Source organism: Ischnura elegans (genome assembly GCF_921293095.1).
Source record: "Ischnura elegans chromosome 13 unlocalized genomic scaffold, ioIscEleg1.1 SUPER_13_unloc_3, whole genome shotgun sequence".
Classification (NCBI taxonomy): Eukaryota; Metazoa; Arthropoda; class Insecta; order Odonata; family Coenagrionidae; genus Ischnura; species Ischnura elegans.
This window is the reverse complement of record NW_025791659.1, coordinates 6,494,643-6,511,911: the sequence shown is the minus strand read 5'-3', so window position 1 is coordinate 6,511,911 and position 17,269 is coordinate 6,494,643. Positions and strand designations below refer to the sequence as shown.

At 38.0% G+C, this 17,269-nt stretch overlaps 1 protein-coding gene across 2 annotated transcripts in view; it reads right to left on the bottom strand.

Moving 5' to 3' along the window:
- The window catches only part of LOC124172870 (recombining binding protein suppressor of hairless-like), an 86,433-nt gene extending 70,717 nt beyond the window's left edge, over positions 1-15,716 (bottom strand). The window contains exons 1-2 of one of the 2 annotated variants that reach the window (XM_046552369.1): positions 15,474-15,716; positions 11,460-11,623 (exon numbers count right to left, since the gene is read on the bottom strand). In XM_046552369.1, coding sequence (XP_046408325.1) covers positions 11,460-11,574 — 115 coding nt within the window. In that variant the 5' untranslated portion in view covers positions 11,575-11,623; positions 15,474-15,716. The remainder of the gene's footprint in view (positions 1-11,459; positions 11,624-15,473) is intronic. The other variant, XM_046552370.1, reaches the window with a different exon arrangement.
- Between the last annotated feature and the right edge of the window lie 1,553 nt (positions 15,717-17,269).

Below are 17,269 nucleotides of genomic sequence, written 5' to 3'. Positions count from 1 at the left end.
CGGAGCGGCATAGTATCCCCTTAGTCAATGGGTACTATGTACATACGAATTAGATACGGAGGGTTCTGTGCCGTCTGGGATTAATATAGTGTTATTTCAATTGAAAATCGTTCATGTGTCAGGTTATGCAGAAAAAAGTAGAAAAATAGCTTATATCCAATGCATCAAAGTATCCGATATCCGTGATCGCGGTTTTCGAGATTTTCATTATAACATACTCAATATTTACATTGCCATTACCCGTGTTAGTCTGATAAATGTGTTTTTTTTCTTCTGTGCGCGATGTGCTATTGAACGATTTACCTAAAGTTGCTGAGTATAGTAACTCAACATTGAAGTTATAACGTATAAGTATCAATAGCAAGGAGGATGAACCTACTGTACCATTGAAAGAACGATTTTTAACAGCGTCTCACGATGTAAATTAGTAATATATTAATTATGGTAAACATTATTAGCTTATTTTGATTGATTCCAGGTGTCAATTCAGTATAGACAATTCGAAGTCATACATAGTCACAGAACATACTGCTTTCAGACAAGAAATGGATGACTTTCACCTATTCAAGGCAATGCCAAGTTTCATTTCGACTTTGAAATGTAATAGTGGGCAAATAAACTTAGTCCCCAAATTCCTTTCCCCGTAGACAGTTACGATAACTCATTCATCGGATTATTATTTAACTGTGATACCCAACTTAAATTCAAAACCCAGCCAATTTCATGTGATGCTCCGTCGAATAAGCATAACCTGGTGTTAATAAGATTGCTATAAATACTATTGTTTCTACAGAATATTACAAAGATAATATTGCAATTCCTTTCTGAGGTAACCGAACGATTAAAACTAATATTATTAAGACAAGTACTACTTATCATACTATTACATGATTCATGTAAAAATATCAGGCCTATTCAGTTTCCTTCTAACCATCAGCGGTTGGATATCCAAAATATGCATTGTTTCTCTGTATGGGATATGTTTAGTATTGAATCCACCATAGTAGTTTAAAATTTGCTTTGTACCCTTTCAGTTGTAATCACTTTGAGCAAATGAATGTGTTTTTGCAACTCAAAGCAGACAATTTTTAAAACCTAACATACATGCGAGCCTTTTGCAAATTACCTATTAATTACACCAACTTGTATATTTTCATCTGAGGAATTATTAATGAAATTATTAAATGTAGCTAAATTAGTAGCAGTAGACATTATTTATCTGAAACCTTGCTGTTCAGTAACTACATACTTCAACATGGGGATAAAGAACGAATAACTATCGTCTCCATGATTTTACCAAGAACTGGTAGTCAACGAAGATGTGAATCAACGGTAAAGTCCTTAAGTCTTCCTTAAATTTCTAAATTATACCAAACAAAATCATTTCCCAATGGTAAATCACACCAAATAACTATTTCGTTCATTTATTATCCGGAAATATGATAATAATATAGGTGAACACAGCAATCCACATCAGTGAAGCAGACGGCTGCGGCGCCCAAATACAACACGAAATCTGCCTGGAATGGATTATGGTCCCATGTATTGAAGCGGCAGATTGTGTATGAAATACAATTAAGTTCTTTTGTAGTGTATTCGAAAGAAATGGCTAGGAAGAAACGCAATACGAGTCGGATGGATGCAAGTCGAGAATCAAACCTGACTGGTAATGATTAGGTACATTATAAACACCTTAGTTACATCGTCAAGCAGTTTTCTTCAGTTCTAGATCTTCTTACGGACGAAAGGAGCCGATAAATACACCATATGAAGGTTTTAAAAGAATATTTCTATCTTATAAGCTCTTGATATTATGGTTTATGTTCTCTCCGTACGCCAATGCTTTACGATTGTTTTGATTTTACCATCATTCTGGCGGCCATATTGGAAATTGACGTCACTGACAGCAGCGCCGCCATCGGTCATTTGAGTCTCGAATAGTTATTCCGCGTTCATCTAGCCATCTCTTGCCTTATAGTTATGAATGGACACATGTATTAACTGTTGAATTTTTATGAATATACCTCAAGGAAAATTCGAATGTAGGGATTTTGGGTACAGAGCGTTGGTGGCGCCTTCTCTCGCTTGAAATGTGATAACATATATTAGATCCTCTCTTTTTGGAATTATGTCTTCGAAATTAACTTAAGCGGCTGGGTATTGGCATTAATTGGTCTCAGTCCATTTATTTTCAAAATTTTTTTAAGTTTATTGGGTTAAAACCCTTAAAATCAGAAAGGGAGGAGCTACATCCTAGAGTAGGGGCTAAAACATGAAAAATCGGCTATATTTCACATATTCATCCGCGATTAATTTTATATTTATCTCCATTATGTACACATACAATTCAAAACGTTCTCTCAATGCCTATATCATCGTGGTTACTAAGACGACCTTGAGGATTGTTGAGGACGAATGAGCATGTTGTTAGTCCATTCCGCCCATTTCAACGGCATTTTGAGTGGTTTTTTCCGCTTTTTAAGAACTTATGGACCCAATACTCAAACACACGTGACACAAATATGTTCCCACATCACTCCCAAACCCGCTTTATGAACTCAAGCGCCCATCGACTCGCCTAGCCCACTCCACCACCACTCGCTAGCCTGGAGACCTGGGGTAAGTCACTCAGTGCTCTCCTGCAGGCCCATTATCTGTTTTTCTGTTTCATACAGTCCACTTTTCTTTCCGTAATAATTATGAAATGTCCCGCCTATCAGTAGCTCACTCGAATTCCGCCCAATTGTGGACGGAACGGGAGACAACTCCCGTCACTGAGAGACAAATTGATTCAAGTTTTACTGAGAAATAAGGTATAATTAGGGTTGTCAACCGAGCTTTATACACATGATGACAGTGGCACCGACTCCAAGGGGCCTTCGAACGGTTCAGCTTCGACCCACACACCGAGTACAAAGTATGGCTCAATGAAGTAAAGGTTTGGCATACCACCATAAGATGCATGGGGCACTCATATTTTTACCACCAACAGGAGAATCGTGAACGCAATTCAGCCATTCGATCATGATGCTAAATATTTTAACCTCTCTATAAGTATGTCACACGTAATGGGTCGAAACTATTCCCTCTCATCCCCCTCCTCTCAACTTCTGGGATCGAAACTTAACTATAAGCAGCGGAGTTTCAATTAATTTATCTTCATTCTCGGGAGTAAAGTGTAGTCCTGGGTTGAAACTAAACTCCTTGATGATTTTAATTTCGTTCAAGAACGAAACTAAACCTAGACCTCTCGATTTCGTTTCTCTCCGGGTTGAAATAATACATTTTCCTTTTGTTTCACTTTCCAGACAGCACACTTGGTGTATTGCACATGTATTACAGCTGTACCATTTGTAACTCACCAGTGACGCCGACTCATTTGAGCCTGAGGGGGCCCGAGCCCCCTCGAAAATTCCTTATGGGTGTGAGGAAAAAATGTGTCAGGCTTGTCAATTTTCCCCGCAGTGTCCAGATATTAAGATTCGAGTTATCAGGGTTATAATGTTGATCACATGACACTTGTAAAATGCTTGAAAAACTTAAAACTCACCACTTATAAAATTTCCCGGGGAGAGATCTACGGTTTCATCTACATCTACATAATACCCTGCAAAGCCACCTAAAAGGTGGGTGGCAGGGGGTGTTAGGACACCAGCCATTGACAGCTTTAAAAAAAATAAAGTGCTCTAACAAGGTTGGGACTAGCTAAACGTCCTTTAGGTTCGGGGAAAAAAAGAATTCCCATATCTATCCGTTAGGAAAAACATCTCTCTTAATTTATCGCTTCTTTCGGACCTGGAAATATAGAGTGGCTCTAATATTATGTTCTCCGTGTCGCTCTTAAAGATATGCATTCTTAAATTTTCAAGTAATCTAAGCCTAGCACGCAGCCTCCGAGTCTCCAATGGCTCCCAGCCTAATTCCCTTAACATCTGCGTAACACTGTCTGTATGCCCGTAGCAGTTTTTGACGAAACGCGCAGCCTTCCTTTGTATTTTATTCATGGGCCCACCGATATTTTTTGTAAGTTGGCATCCCTGCATGATGATGTTATTTATGGAACTCGTAACTTTTCAATGCTATTCCTCACATATGCAAACATTATGCCACAAAATATTGGATAAAAGCAGATCACATTGCCCCATCACCGAGCCGTGGACATTTTTGAAAACCGGTTAAAATGCGACCGAAATGGCTAGAGAAATAAGCCTTCAATGAGGGGGAATAAGGCCTCCTCTGGGCAGTCCCCGTGCACACGATGATGATCAAAACCTGTGCTGCCCTCCAGTGCTGAAATCTAAAGTGAACGAGAAACTGACGGTTAGCAAAGCTGTTGAGGTATGCAGGGTTAATATATTATACAGTAAAACCTCTATGTAGTGAACCTCTTTACATCATAAACCTCCATATTTCATACCACCCCTACGGTCCCATCTGATTTACATGTAAATTTATAGGCAATCCTCTTTGTAGTGAACCTCTTTATCTCGTAAAACCTCCACTTATCATACCAAGGAGATAACCCTGAATGGTCTAACTACCTCTGCAAATCCTTCCAAGAAAACAAGAGATCATTAAATCAGCCGGGATTACGTACATGGAATGACATTTTCAGTAATAAATGTTTCACTCTTTTTTTTCTTATACATCTACCTTTAAAATGCTGTAACTTTCACGTTAATCATTAGTTGTGGCCATTTTGTTCAACATGAGAGTATATTTAACAGTGAATAAAAAAAAGGTATCCAATTATCCAAATCATTTTAAGCGACTGTTGAATTGAGAGAGATTACATCATTTTCTCTCGAATCATGGTAAAAATCACGCGATAGCACTCGCTGTCTGTTATCATTAAATAATATATATATGTTCACTAATGCATGCATGCTTCTTTAAAGGCATGAATATAATGGTTTAAAAGACAGAAGTGCCTTTCCTTTCCAAAGGATATGAACAAATGGTGCCCATCACTAAAACCTCTCCATAGTGAACCTCCATACACCAAATTGCCCAAATTTTGGTCCCGTCCATTGCGATGTACAGAGGTTTTACTGTATTTCATCATTTCTGAGTGTGTATGTGAAACGGCGTGGATATAAACAGTTGTAGCGAGCTAATGTGACAGTTTACATTCAAAGAGATTTTACACCGGATCACCTTGCTGTGCACATTTTTGAGAACCGATTAAAATGCGACCAAAGTGGCAACAGAAATCAACCTTGTGTGGGATGTATTTGGGCCTACTCTATGCAGTCATCGGGCTGAAGGATGGCGTCATCAATGGTTTTAGTGACGGAATAAGGGACGTGCCGAGTGATGGAAAAATGAATGAGATTTAAACAAAATTGTTTGTGAGTAGGACTAGCATCGCAGAGCAACGGCGTATGCGAAGAGAGGATCGGAACTCTTTCTACTCCCTCTTATGCCACTATTACCGCCGCAGTTAGAAAAAATCGGAACTCTTTCTACTCCCTCTTATGCTGCTATTACCACCGTAGTTATAAAAAAAGGCGCACATTCAAAGGCATATGTCTGCAACTTTCACACAAATTCCAGGCATATGTCTGCAACACCGCACAATAGTGTAAAAAAATGCCACAAAATTTTTTTTCTTCATAGCTTCGATGCTCAAATTAGGGGTGCGCCTCTTACACACGCTTATATGCTATTTGGGCCTACTCTATGCAGTCCCCTTGGGCTGAAGGATGGCGTCAGCACTGGTTTTAGTGACGGAATAAGGGACGTGCCGAGTGATGGAAAAATGAATGAGATTTAAACAAAATTGTTTGTGAGTAGGACAAGCAACATAGAGCAACGGCGTATGCGAAGAGAGGATCGGAACTCTTTCTACTCCCTCTTATACCGCTGTTATCAAAAAAAGGCACACATTTCGACAGTCGACTGTCGAAATTCCAGGCTTACGTCTGCAACACTGCACGATAGGATGGGGGGTGCGCCTCTTACACATGCTTATACGGTATTTGGGCCTTCTCTTTGCAGTCCCCTTGCGCTGAAGGATGGCGTCAGCAATGGTTTTAGTAATAAAGCGTTATTGTACTTTTCCACACGATTTAATTAATACCAATTTGCATTAATTTGTATTAAATCGTGTGGAAAAGTACAATAACGCTTTATTATTAAGAATGGATTTTCACAAAGTAAAGCCAGAATCAATCAAGTTTAATGGTTTTAGTGATGGAATAAGGGACGTACCGAGTGATGGAAAAATGAATGAGATTTACATCCCTCGAACCATCACTGTATGTGATACCGCGAGGGAAACGGACATTTTGCCCGCCCGCCATTGGAGCAAATGCGTGAGACGTACCTTGTAACGAATGGTAAAAATAACAGTGCAATAGGGTGGTTTCCTATTATTTTTTTTATTGACTAAATTGAAAGATTATTACTCCTGGAGTACGTATTTCACGCTTTTAGATTTTTTAAAGACTTTTTTTCGCGATTAAATGAAAAGTGAAAATTATCTAGCGCGCGAAAACGCGACGCGTAAGTATGAATGTCGGGAAATCTCTCCGTACGTCGTATTTCTGGTTCCCGCTGCCGCCTTGTGAGGTGACCTTGAGGCGAGTTGAGCGCTGATACGACGCAGGCTGCTAGCGGGTAGCTGAGTACCCTGCTGGCTGGTAGCGCTTGGCTTAAATAAGGATTATTAATACCTTATCAAATGAAGAAAACTTTCCGACCTTAGCCAGTTTTAATAAGTGATTATTAAGACATGTTTCACTGAGCTGTGCGCCTCATGCATGCATTGGTAATCTCAGATGATGTATAACTCCTATCTTCTCGTATAGAAACTAGGTCCCTGTGACGTCATGTGGAGTGGCATCGCATGGGCGCCAATCTGGCCCTTTTCAAATGAGGATAAAAATGGACCATTGCCATTCGTCCAAACCGGTATTTCTAAAACGAAATAATTTGTATACTATGAATACACTAATGGTTGGTAACGAATCGCAATCAACGACTTTCATTTTCTTTGATGAAGGAAACTACCCTGTTATTATAAATCATTATAATTATCATTGGAAGCTTTCCTTTGGATTCTGGCTAAAGCCAAATTACCTCAAAGCCCAAAAAAATAAACGATATTAAAGTGCGGCTGCCGAGAGTTACCTGATGGTAAAATATACATATTTATCATAAACCCTTACAGAAAAATATAAAAATATTATTATAAAATTGAATTTAGCCTTCTAGCTTTTTTTTACAGCGACCAAATGAATTAACTCCTCGGTCGATGCCAATTCTGCGGTCCCTCAGGAGGCTCATAAGTCACTCACCTCTCTACTAATCCACAGCACTATTATTTCACACACTGCACTACAACTACGCACACAGCACCTACAAATTCGCTTAGATAATTATTGACTTGAGTCGCATTGGACTACTAGATGTCCCTGCGCCGCTATATAATGTAGTCATGTGAGCACCAAGCGAGCATGAAGTATCTATTTAATTTTTTTCATTTCGGGGGGGGATCAATCCCCCTTGATACCCCCCCTGGCTACGGCCTTGTAACCTTCTTTATACAGGGTTCCCACTCTACCTTCATCATAAAATTCAAGGTTTTCTCCAGGTTTTCACGGTCTAAATGTCATCGATTTCACGGTTTGTAGATGAGGCATTTTAGGCAGAAATATTGATCACGTGACAATCATCGGCCGCACGTTAACTAAAAATGTAACAAACGCAACAGATGCCTTGAATGCAAACGCAGCGATGAAAGTGCTACCTCTTATGACGTCACCTGTAGTTAGCAAAATTCATGTCCGGCTAAAAGGGTGTGAGTGGGAAAATGGAGAGAGCAGGGTGGCAGTTAAGCGAAGAAGTGTCTGATTTTTTGCCAGGGTCAACGCCTTCCAATCGCAGGCTTAAGGTCAATGTGCTGTCATGGCGCACACTTGGACCAATTAATAGTTGGGCTTTCGAATACACGTGTGCAGGTATATGCATGGATTTTGCCTGCATGTGAATGATTGAAATTTCGTTTTCTTTCTTTTAATCCATCTATCTTTGTTCTACAATCAAGTTTGAGACATTTCTAAGGTATTATGACGAGATTCACGGCTCTTTCCAGGTTTTTTCACGGTAGACGAAATTCACGGCTCATTCACGGTTTTAAGGTTTTCACGGTTGAGTAGGAACACTGTTATAGTCCGGCAGCCGAGAATTGCCTGATGTCAGGCAGAGGTGCACTGAATAGTAGAGGCCTTCACATTGTAGAAATCCATCTTACTGATTTGTGAATGAAAAACTTTGCTGTTTCTACAATTTGTAGAAACAGCAAAGTTTTTCATTCACAAATCAGACAGGCAGAGGGGTCTAGTCTTTTCTAGTTCTAGAAATAACATCCATTCCAACCAATATACCAGCTCTCTCTGCCTAAAAGGTCCCTACCACTCTGCCTCGATCCTATACAATAAAGTTCCCGATGAAATAAAAAATTGCAAATTACCTTCCGAATTCAAAAGGAGACTAAAAAGCCTCCTAGCTGAAAAATGCTATTACAGTATTAATGAATACCTGGAGGATGCATTATAAAGGAAATTTTCTAGATGGCAACTTGAATGCCTATAATTTTCCATACTTTCTGTTAGTATGTTTATAACCCTCTCAGCTCTGTTTCTAATGTTTTGTACATATAGTGAAATGATTATCTTGAGAATTCCCAAGAACCTGGAAAATTTTCAATCATGTATGTATGTTGGTATCTCATATTCAATCATGTATGTATGCTGGTATCTCATATTGACTTTAGCCTTGCAGATGTATAATTTGCCAATGGTGAAATAAATTTATTATTATTATTATTAGTTTGGGGTAGGGGGCAAGGTTTCCAGGTAAGAAAGGGAAACGCCCACCTAACATGTAAAGAAAAGGGCACTGTGAAGAAAGGAGCCGCAAGGGACGATGAGCGTTAAGGACACAGAGGACAATTTCTTTATTTTGGTGATTCGAAGAAAGAGGTTGTTTTGGTGGCTCAGGCTTATTTCACTACAGTGCAACCTCGATATAACGACACCCCATGGTGCACTAATAAACACTCGCTATAGCGAATTGTCGCTTTACCGGAGTTGGAGCAAATAATAGCCAATATACCTGTTGCGAACAGATATACAGGAACAGGAGTGGTGCTGCGACAGATAAGCATCTATCCGATAAACGTAAGCATAAATCCAGACGAAAGGCGATGTTTTTTTGCATCACTAAATTTCCTTACTCAAATAACGACTAACTATTCAAACAATTTATAAGTGCCGCACTGAATAAAAATCATTCAAAGCATTGTTTCGTCAATCATTATATTTATCGAACGACAGTTTACCACATAAATTTCAGACTGAGCACTCCATTAACTTCATTTCTAAGAGATCGCTAGCAGTTACAGAGATTAAGGAGTCTTGATGAAAGTCTTCCGGCGGTGAAACCCTCGCTATGGCGAGAGCCAACGCCGAAAGGGTCTCGTAAAAACGAATTTTTTAACACGCTTATTATAGGGTCAATTGACGGTGCATCGGCTATTTCTCGTAATAGCGGGGGTGTCGCTATAGCCCGTACTCGCTTTAACGAGGTTCCACTGTACTTCATACACATGCGACAACGTTGTATGACTAGGCGAGGGTGTGATGTGCTCTTAACACCTCTTGGTCCGGCACCCTTTAAACTAGACTAGCCATTGGGGCCGGTCATATTATATGCCATAGGCCTCAATATATGTTCAAACTATTATAACGTCGATAAAAAAGACGTCAATAAGAAAAACTTTCACAAAAACAAACAGTAAAGCTACCTGAAGACGCACAAACCAGAACTAGGTCGAAATAGTTCCAAATAAATCCGTAGAGGTCAGCAGGAGACTACACTGCATGAAAACGTAAAAACGTGTGATCGGCACATAAGCGCTGGCGGCGGAAACATGTAAAAAGATGTGTGCGGACCATAATGTGTTAATAAAATGAAAATACTTTGATCTATTCCAGACTTTATTTTAAATAGCACGACCTGCACAAATTTTTCTGCACATCATGCTATCATCAGGTCAGAAAGGGAAATGATATGCAAAAACCCGGGTCGTATTATTAAAAATGAAGTGTGGAATAGAACAAAGTACAGTAAAACCTCTTTGTAGTGAACCTCTTTACATCATAAACCTCCATACATCATACCACCCCTATGGTCCCGTCTGATTTACATGTTAATTTATAGGCAAACCTCTATATAGTGAACCTCTTTATATCGTAAAACCTCCATTTATCATACCAAAGAGACATCCCCGAGACAGCCTAACTACCTCCGTAAATTGTACCGAGACAACTAGAGACCATTAATGCAGCCACGATTACGTACGTGGAATGACATTTTCAGCAATAAACGTTTCCCTCTTTTTTTTCTTATTAATGTACCTTATTATGCTGTGATTTTCATGTTAATCATTAGTTGTGGCCATTTTGTTTAATATGAGAGCATACCTTACAGTAAATAAGAAAAAAGATATCCAACTATCCAAATCATTTTAAGTGACTGTTGAATTTAGAGAGATCACATCATTTTCTCCACAATCTTGGTAAAAATCATGCGATAGCGCTAGCTTTCTGTAATTATTAAATAACAAATATATGTTCACTGATGCATGTATTTGTGTTTAAACACATAATTACATATAATGGTTTAAAAGACCTTTGGCCTTTGTAAAGAGAATGGCCTTTGTGCCTATCACTGAAACCTCTCTGTAGTGAACCTCCATACATCAAAGTGCCCAAATTTTGGTCCCCTCCATTACAATGTAAAGAGGTTTTACTGTATTTTTATTTTATGATGAAGCAGTTCCACAAAGTAACAATGGAGACCGTGTCTTATATTAAAAGGTGTGAGGTGCGTTTGGGGAACAGTGATTGATGGAAACCATTGCTGGCAGAGGGTTCTCTGCCCCTCCTTTTGGACTATCATCAGACAACTCTCGCTGGCCCGACTCTACTATCAGTATTAGATTGGACATTTTTGAATTGATTGCAATCGTGACATCAGTCACGCTACAATTATGGCGCCTACACGATGCCACTCCACATGACGTCAGAGGGACCTAGATGCTATATAAGAGTAGTCATGAGTTTTACATCGTCTGAGATTGGCAATGCATGCATGAGGCACAGAGCTCAGGGAAACATCTCTTAATAATCACCTATTAAAACTGCCTATGGTCGGAAAGTTTCCTTCGTTAGATGAAGAATTAACAATAATAATTAAAACTCCTGACTACTCTTAAAGCATCTAGGTCCCTCTGACGTCATGTGGAGTGGCATCGCATAGGCGCCCATCTGGCCTTTTTCATATGAGGTTAACATTGACCATTAACATTCGTCTAAACTGGGATTTCTAAAACCAAAATATTTTCTACATTATGAATAGGCTAATGATAGGTGATATTTGGAAATTCATACCTTTTTCACGATTAAAGCGGACTGATAAAGTCTGCAAGTTGTACCTTATCGTCTTCTTCCCGTACACCTTGCGATAACTAACTTTCCTGCACGACTTCCACACACCAGAGTCCATTGCAACACATCACTTTGCACGAATACGCACAGCCCATGTTGGAGTCCGGCTACAGAGCAAATTGAAAGAATCGGGTGATACGTTATTATAATTTTATTACAAAAAAAAGATCATGCAGCTTAGAGATTAATATTAATAATGGTGTTCACATATGTAGCTCTCCATAAAAGTAAAATACAGTAGATTCCGTTTAATGGGTCCACCGGTTACTTGGGGCAGCCGCTTAATTGGGGCAGATCTTGAAGAACAGATACCAATAGAGAAATATCCCAGAGTATTCTCCGCTTAATTGGGACAGCATGCCGCTTTATTGGGCCATGAGTCGGCGTCATAGACTCGCGACGAAATTAAATTTTTTTGTTTTCAGAATACTATTTTTTTATACTTTCCTCCTTTTATTTACTCTTATTTTTCACAAATGTTCCTATTCTTGCCCTATTTTGAAAGCTCTAGTTCTAATAATATCCGCAAAAGGATAGGACTTTTCTTTGATAGGACTTAGTAAAAGCCATTCATTCAGCATCGCCCGACGCTGTGAAAAATATATATTTAATAAATTGTTATAATTCTTAAAAATGATAATAAAATTAACTAAACTCGCTGATTTATTAATAAAATTAATAGTTTAATAAACTTATGTTGCATTATAAACATTCTTTAGTCTTCTTTCTATCATTTCAATGTTTGTTTATGCCCATATACAGGATAGTTCGCCTAATTGGGGCAGCCGCTTAATTGGGGCAAAGTGTACTAGTCCCGATATGTCCCAATTAACCGGAATCTACTGTATCTACTATTTGTTACAAACAGTAATAACTGCAAAACAAAATATGCCATTACATATGCAAAACAATAGGGTGGTTTCCTATTATTTTTTCATTGCCTACATCGAAAGATTATAACTCCTGGAGAACGTATTTCACGCTTTTAGATGTTTAAATGATAGCAGGATTGGCTTAAATAAGGATTATGAATATGCATGGTGCCGCCGAGCATGGCGGTAGCGCATGGTATTAATAAGGATTATTATTAATACCCTATCTAACGAAGGAAACTTTCCGACCATTGGCAGTTTTAATAGGTGATTATTATGAGATGTTTCCCTGAGCTCTGTGCCTCATGCATGCATTACTAATCTCAGACAATGTAAAACTCCTGACTACTCTTATAGATTTATCTAGGTCCCTCTGACGTCATGTGGAGTGGCATCGCACAGGTGCCAATCTGGCCTTTTTTATATGAGGTTAAAATTGACCATTAACATTCGTCTAAACTGGGATTTCTAAAACCAAATAATTTTTATATTATTAATACACTAGAGGTGGGTAACAAATCGCAATCAATGCCTCTCGTTTTGTTTGATGAAGGCAGCTACCCTATTACATTCACCCAAATGACACTATAGAAGGATGGATGACATTCACGTCAATTTCCACGAGTTACTATTCTACCAGGAAGTCCCATATCATTGCTCTATTAATATATATGATGCTCTTCCTCCAGGAATAAAAAACATTATCAACATTAATGACTTAAAATGAGTATCTAAAGTTTTTTTTACAAAAGCATTGCTTGCACTCTAAGAATATCTTGTCATTGAGTATCAAACTGATTAACCTTTTACTGCGAGCTAATTTTGGTAACGTATACTGCATGTAATTGTTGAGGTATATGTTCATGTCACAGTAGGGTCATTCCATGTCAGTTTACCCAGGCATGGCACCCACTGACTCGGATTTTAAACACAGCAAAAATCTCAATATTGTAAGCACTGTTGACCTTGATGTAGAATTAATTTGGTGTATATTTTAAATGTATTTTTAAACTTAATTGTTGATTTTTTTGCACAAAATTTTATCTTATCTTTTATTATCTTATTTTATCTTATGACGCATGTAAAATATTTCCTCTCTCCTCTATTTCCTCTTTCCTCTAATAAATTTTTACCCTGTGCCCTGCACTCTGGAATTTGATTCCCACTAGCGCCACTTCTGAGCAAACATCTCAAACTTTGGCTCCCCACATCTTGCAAACTATGAGGGTGAGAGAGGAAATATTTTACATGGGTCATAAGATAGGTGATAGTAGCTAGTGACAAAAATTTCATTAAAATCCGAGTCGGTGGGTGTCATTTTGAAAATTTCTGGGCGATTTGACGTGGAATGACCCAGTAGTAACATGGGGATTTAATTTGGTAATATTAGATAATTACCACATGTCATGTAAAAATTTTGTGCAAAAAAATCAACAATTAAGTTTAAAAATACATTTAAAATATACACCAAATTAAATTCAACATTAAGGTAAACAGTGCTTACAATTTTGAGAGTTTTGCTGTGTTAAACGTGGCTTCTACCAACATGAAAACGTCACTTTTCAAGGTAATTTGTCAAAACAACACCCTTTGAATGTGGATTACACATAAACATTATATTTGAAAATATTTGCAGCATAGTTTTTGAAAATAGTTACTTGAATAAACATCTGAAAGTCTCATTCCTTTAGCTTCCTTACTATTTTTTTCAAAGCAAAGAAAAATTGGATCATTGGTAGATAATCCGACCAACAACTAGCACAATTTTCTTCAGTGACGTGGTGCGTACAAATGCTAATATCTTAAGGCCTAGTTACATGATACATTAACACATACAGGTTAATGTCTAATCATGTATGAACGCTAGAATGAACGCCAAAATGCACCGTGTAACCACCCAACTTGTGCGAATGCATGAACAGAAAATAGAACCTGTTCTAATTTGGTTCATGCATTCGTACATGTTCCGTTCCACCAAAATCATTCACGCAAACGTAAATTAACTTGTACGCGTTAATGTACTGTGTAACCAGGCCTTTAGAAATCATAGGTACAGTGGCGTAGCCAGGAATTTCGTTTGGGGCTGGGGAGGGTCCAAAACAAGGAGAAATTTTTTGAAAAAAAAAGATTACTCAGTAATATAGGGTTTTAAACTAATTTTAAACACTTTTCATTTAAAAAAAATTCATTTTACACAATCTTTTGTAAAATGATGGGGGGCCGGTGGGGGGGGGGGCGGACTGGCTACGCCACTGCATAGGTATATGGACTACAATATTTTAGAACCTAAGGTGATAAATACTATACTAGCAAGAAAATCATCAAAATCTGATACCTATGGGGTAATGGTTGAGTAGCCGTAGAACTATACGATATGAAACCCGGATCATGCCTAATAAACATACAGAGACAGCGTCAATAAGTTTAATTGCTTAATAACTTATGATAAGATATAAAAAAATGAAAGGATGTTGGTAATCTGGTCGGTGAAAAGAAAGTTGGTAATCTGAGGATTACTTTCCCTTCCAATACGTAAAGACTTAAGTTGTAAATCTGAGGATAAGTTTCTCTTTCGAAAACTACACTGTATAATATAGCAAAAACGCATTAAAAACGCAAAAAGCAGAATCCCTGCGGTTTTGACTTAAACAGAAACTCGAATATGAATCACTATTGCAATACACTTCCTTAACGATGCCAATTATCACAAGCCTCACTGATTGTAAAACTAGCATGAGGTAATCATGGATAGAACAAGAAATCGAAATAGTTGTTTTGTAAAAAAAAACTTTTAAATACTCCCCATCACAAAACACCGCGCATCAGCATGTAGAATAGCAAGTATCGTTAAAGATACAAGCGCATTTCTCTCATAAATTAATTACGAACAGCCCATGGTTTATTAAGATGTTTCATGATCAACTAACAACAACCACGCCACCGACTAGTTGCTACTTGGGCATCACCACTAAAAGCCACAAGTGGTTGGTTAGGTTTTGCATCCGCGGTTCCAAATTCAATATGTTAAGTCAAAAGCAGAAGTGTACTATTAAAAAGAAAATATTTCACATATATCTCAACTTACCAAAAACGCTACGGGATCAAAATCTTTCGCCGAGAAAATTCACACTATGCACACCGTGCCAAAATACATCAACTTAATAAAAACTCAATTGACACAAATAAGCCAAGAATCCCACGATGAGCACAGGGAGAGTTAAATCATTAAATTAAAGTTCAAATGAAAAGAAAGGAATATTGAATTAATAAGAAGAGCTAGGGAATAACAAAAAATATCTGCTTTCCCATACACTTTCGGACGCTTCACAACAGAAATCGTTTCAACAATTCCAATAACAAGTTGGTCCGGTCCAACCGAGTCGTTCCTACACGATTATGTCGAAATTATCCGGACGTTGTCGAACACACGCGAGCTATCGCTACTAAGCGCTGTTGCCTCATCTTCAGTATCCTCTCTAAACAAGCCAAATTGGCGCGAAGTTTTACATTTCTCATTCCCAAGTCATGTTAATTCTAGCACTAATTGTCGCTTCAAGAGAATAGAATGTACCTTTTCCTAAGTGTAGTTATAAAGCGAGTAAATATTGTTATTTACGGCGTCATTCCATATTCCATACCTAGTTTAAATGTTTGAGGGAAACTTTAGGTATCAATGTTACCTAAAGTAGTTCTTGTATAGGTTATAAGAGGATTCCCCTGCCATTGTAATTTCACCAGAAAATGCTTATGACTGACAATTAAGAAGTAAATATCCAATCAAAATATATGTATGCGGACTAAAGAGCAGGGCAATAACCCTACCCCTATGAAAAAATTGTATAAACCTGTTTCAAAATTTTATACAATTTATACAATTGCCATGGCAATTGTATAAATTGTATAAAATTTTGAAACAGGTTTATACAATTTTTTCATTGGGGTATAAATTCATGAAACATAAATTGCTATGTTACTAAACTGCCCATGAAATACTCACGTAAACTAGACTATGCTCATTAATTACATCTTCCTAGGCTTTTTGGCTCCAACATAAAATCCATACCGACGCATTAGGCAAACAATATAATGACATAATTGCCCACGACGAACAGAAAAAACGTAAAGGAGAACGACGTTTGAAAAGGTTTTGGAGGTGTTTCTGAGATTCAATGTGATAAAATGGAAATCAGGAGCACCAAATTTGATAAATATATTTCATCTTGGAGACATAGTTACGAGAGGTTTCCTTGATAAAAATAGCCTAGAACATTTAAAAATCACACTGAATTGAATTTTGATTGAAATTTGTTCATAATAAGATGAGTTACCCAAGAAATTATAGGAAAATCACACAAAATCCCTGTTTTTTCTACATAACGTGTTATAACTTGTTTCGGTGATCCAAATTGAGATTTTTGGCGCTAGCCATAAACTTTTGTCCCGATTCCGACAGTCCTAATATATATACCTACTTCCACGATCAGCTCGAACCCGAGTCATGGGGGAAAGGGTCGTTTATTATCCTGTAGATGCAATAGCTAGATAGCAAGTTTTCATCTACATGCTACACTCTAAGCCGCCTTAAAGGGGTGTGGCAGGGAGTGTAAGGGATTCCCAATCGTTGACAAATAAAAAGGAAGTGATCTAATCAAGTACAGGCAGGCATATAATAAAGTCCTTGATGGCTCAGGGGGAAAGCGAATTCCAATACCTATCGGATGGACGAAATATCTATTTTAATTTATCGTTTCTGTCGGATGGTGGACAGACAAACAGACACACTCTTTTATGCATTATTATTATAAAAGTATTCTACCGATTAAGGTAGGTTTCCATGGAGCGTTTCAGAAGAATTCCGGGGGCCTCCCCTCACGTCATGCA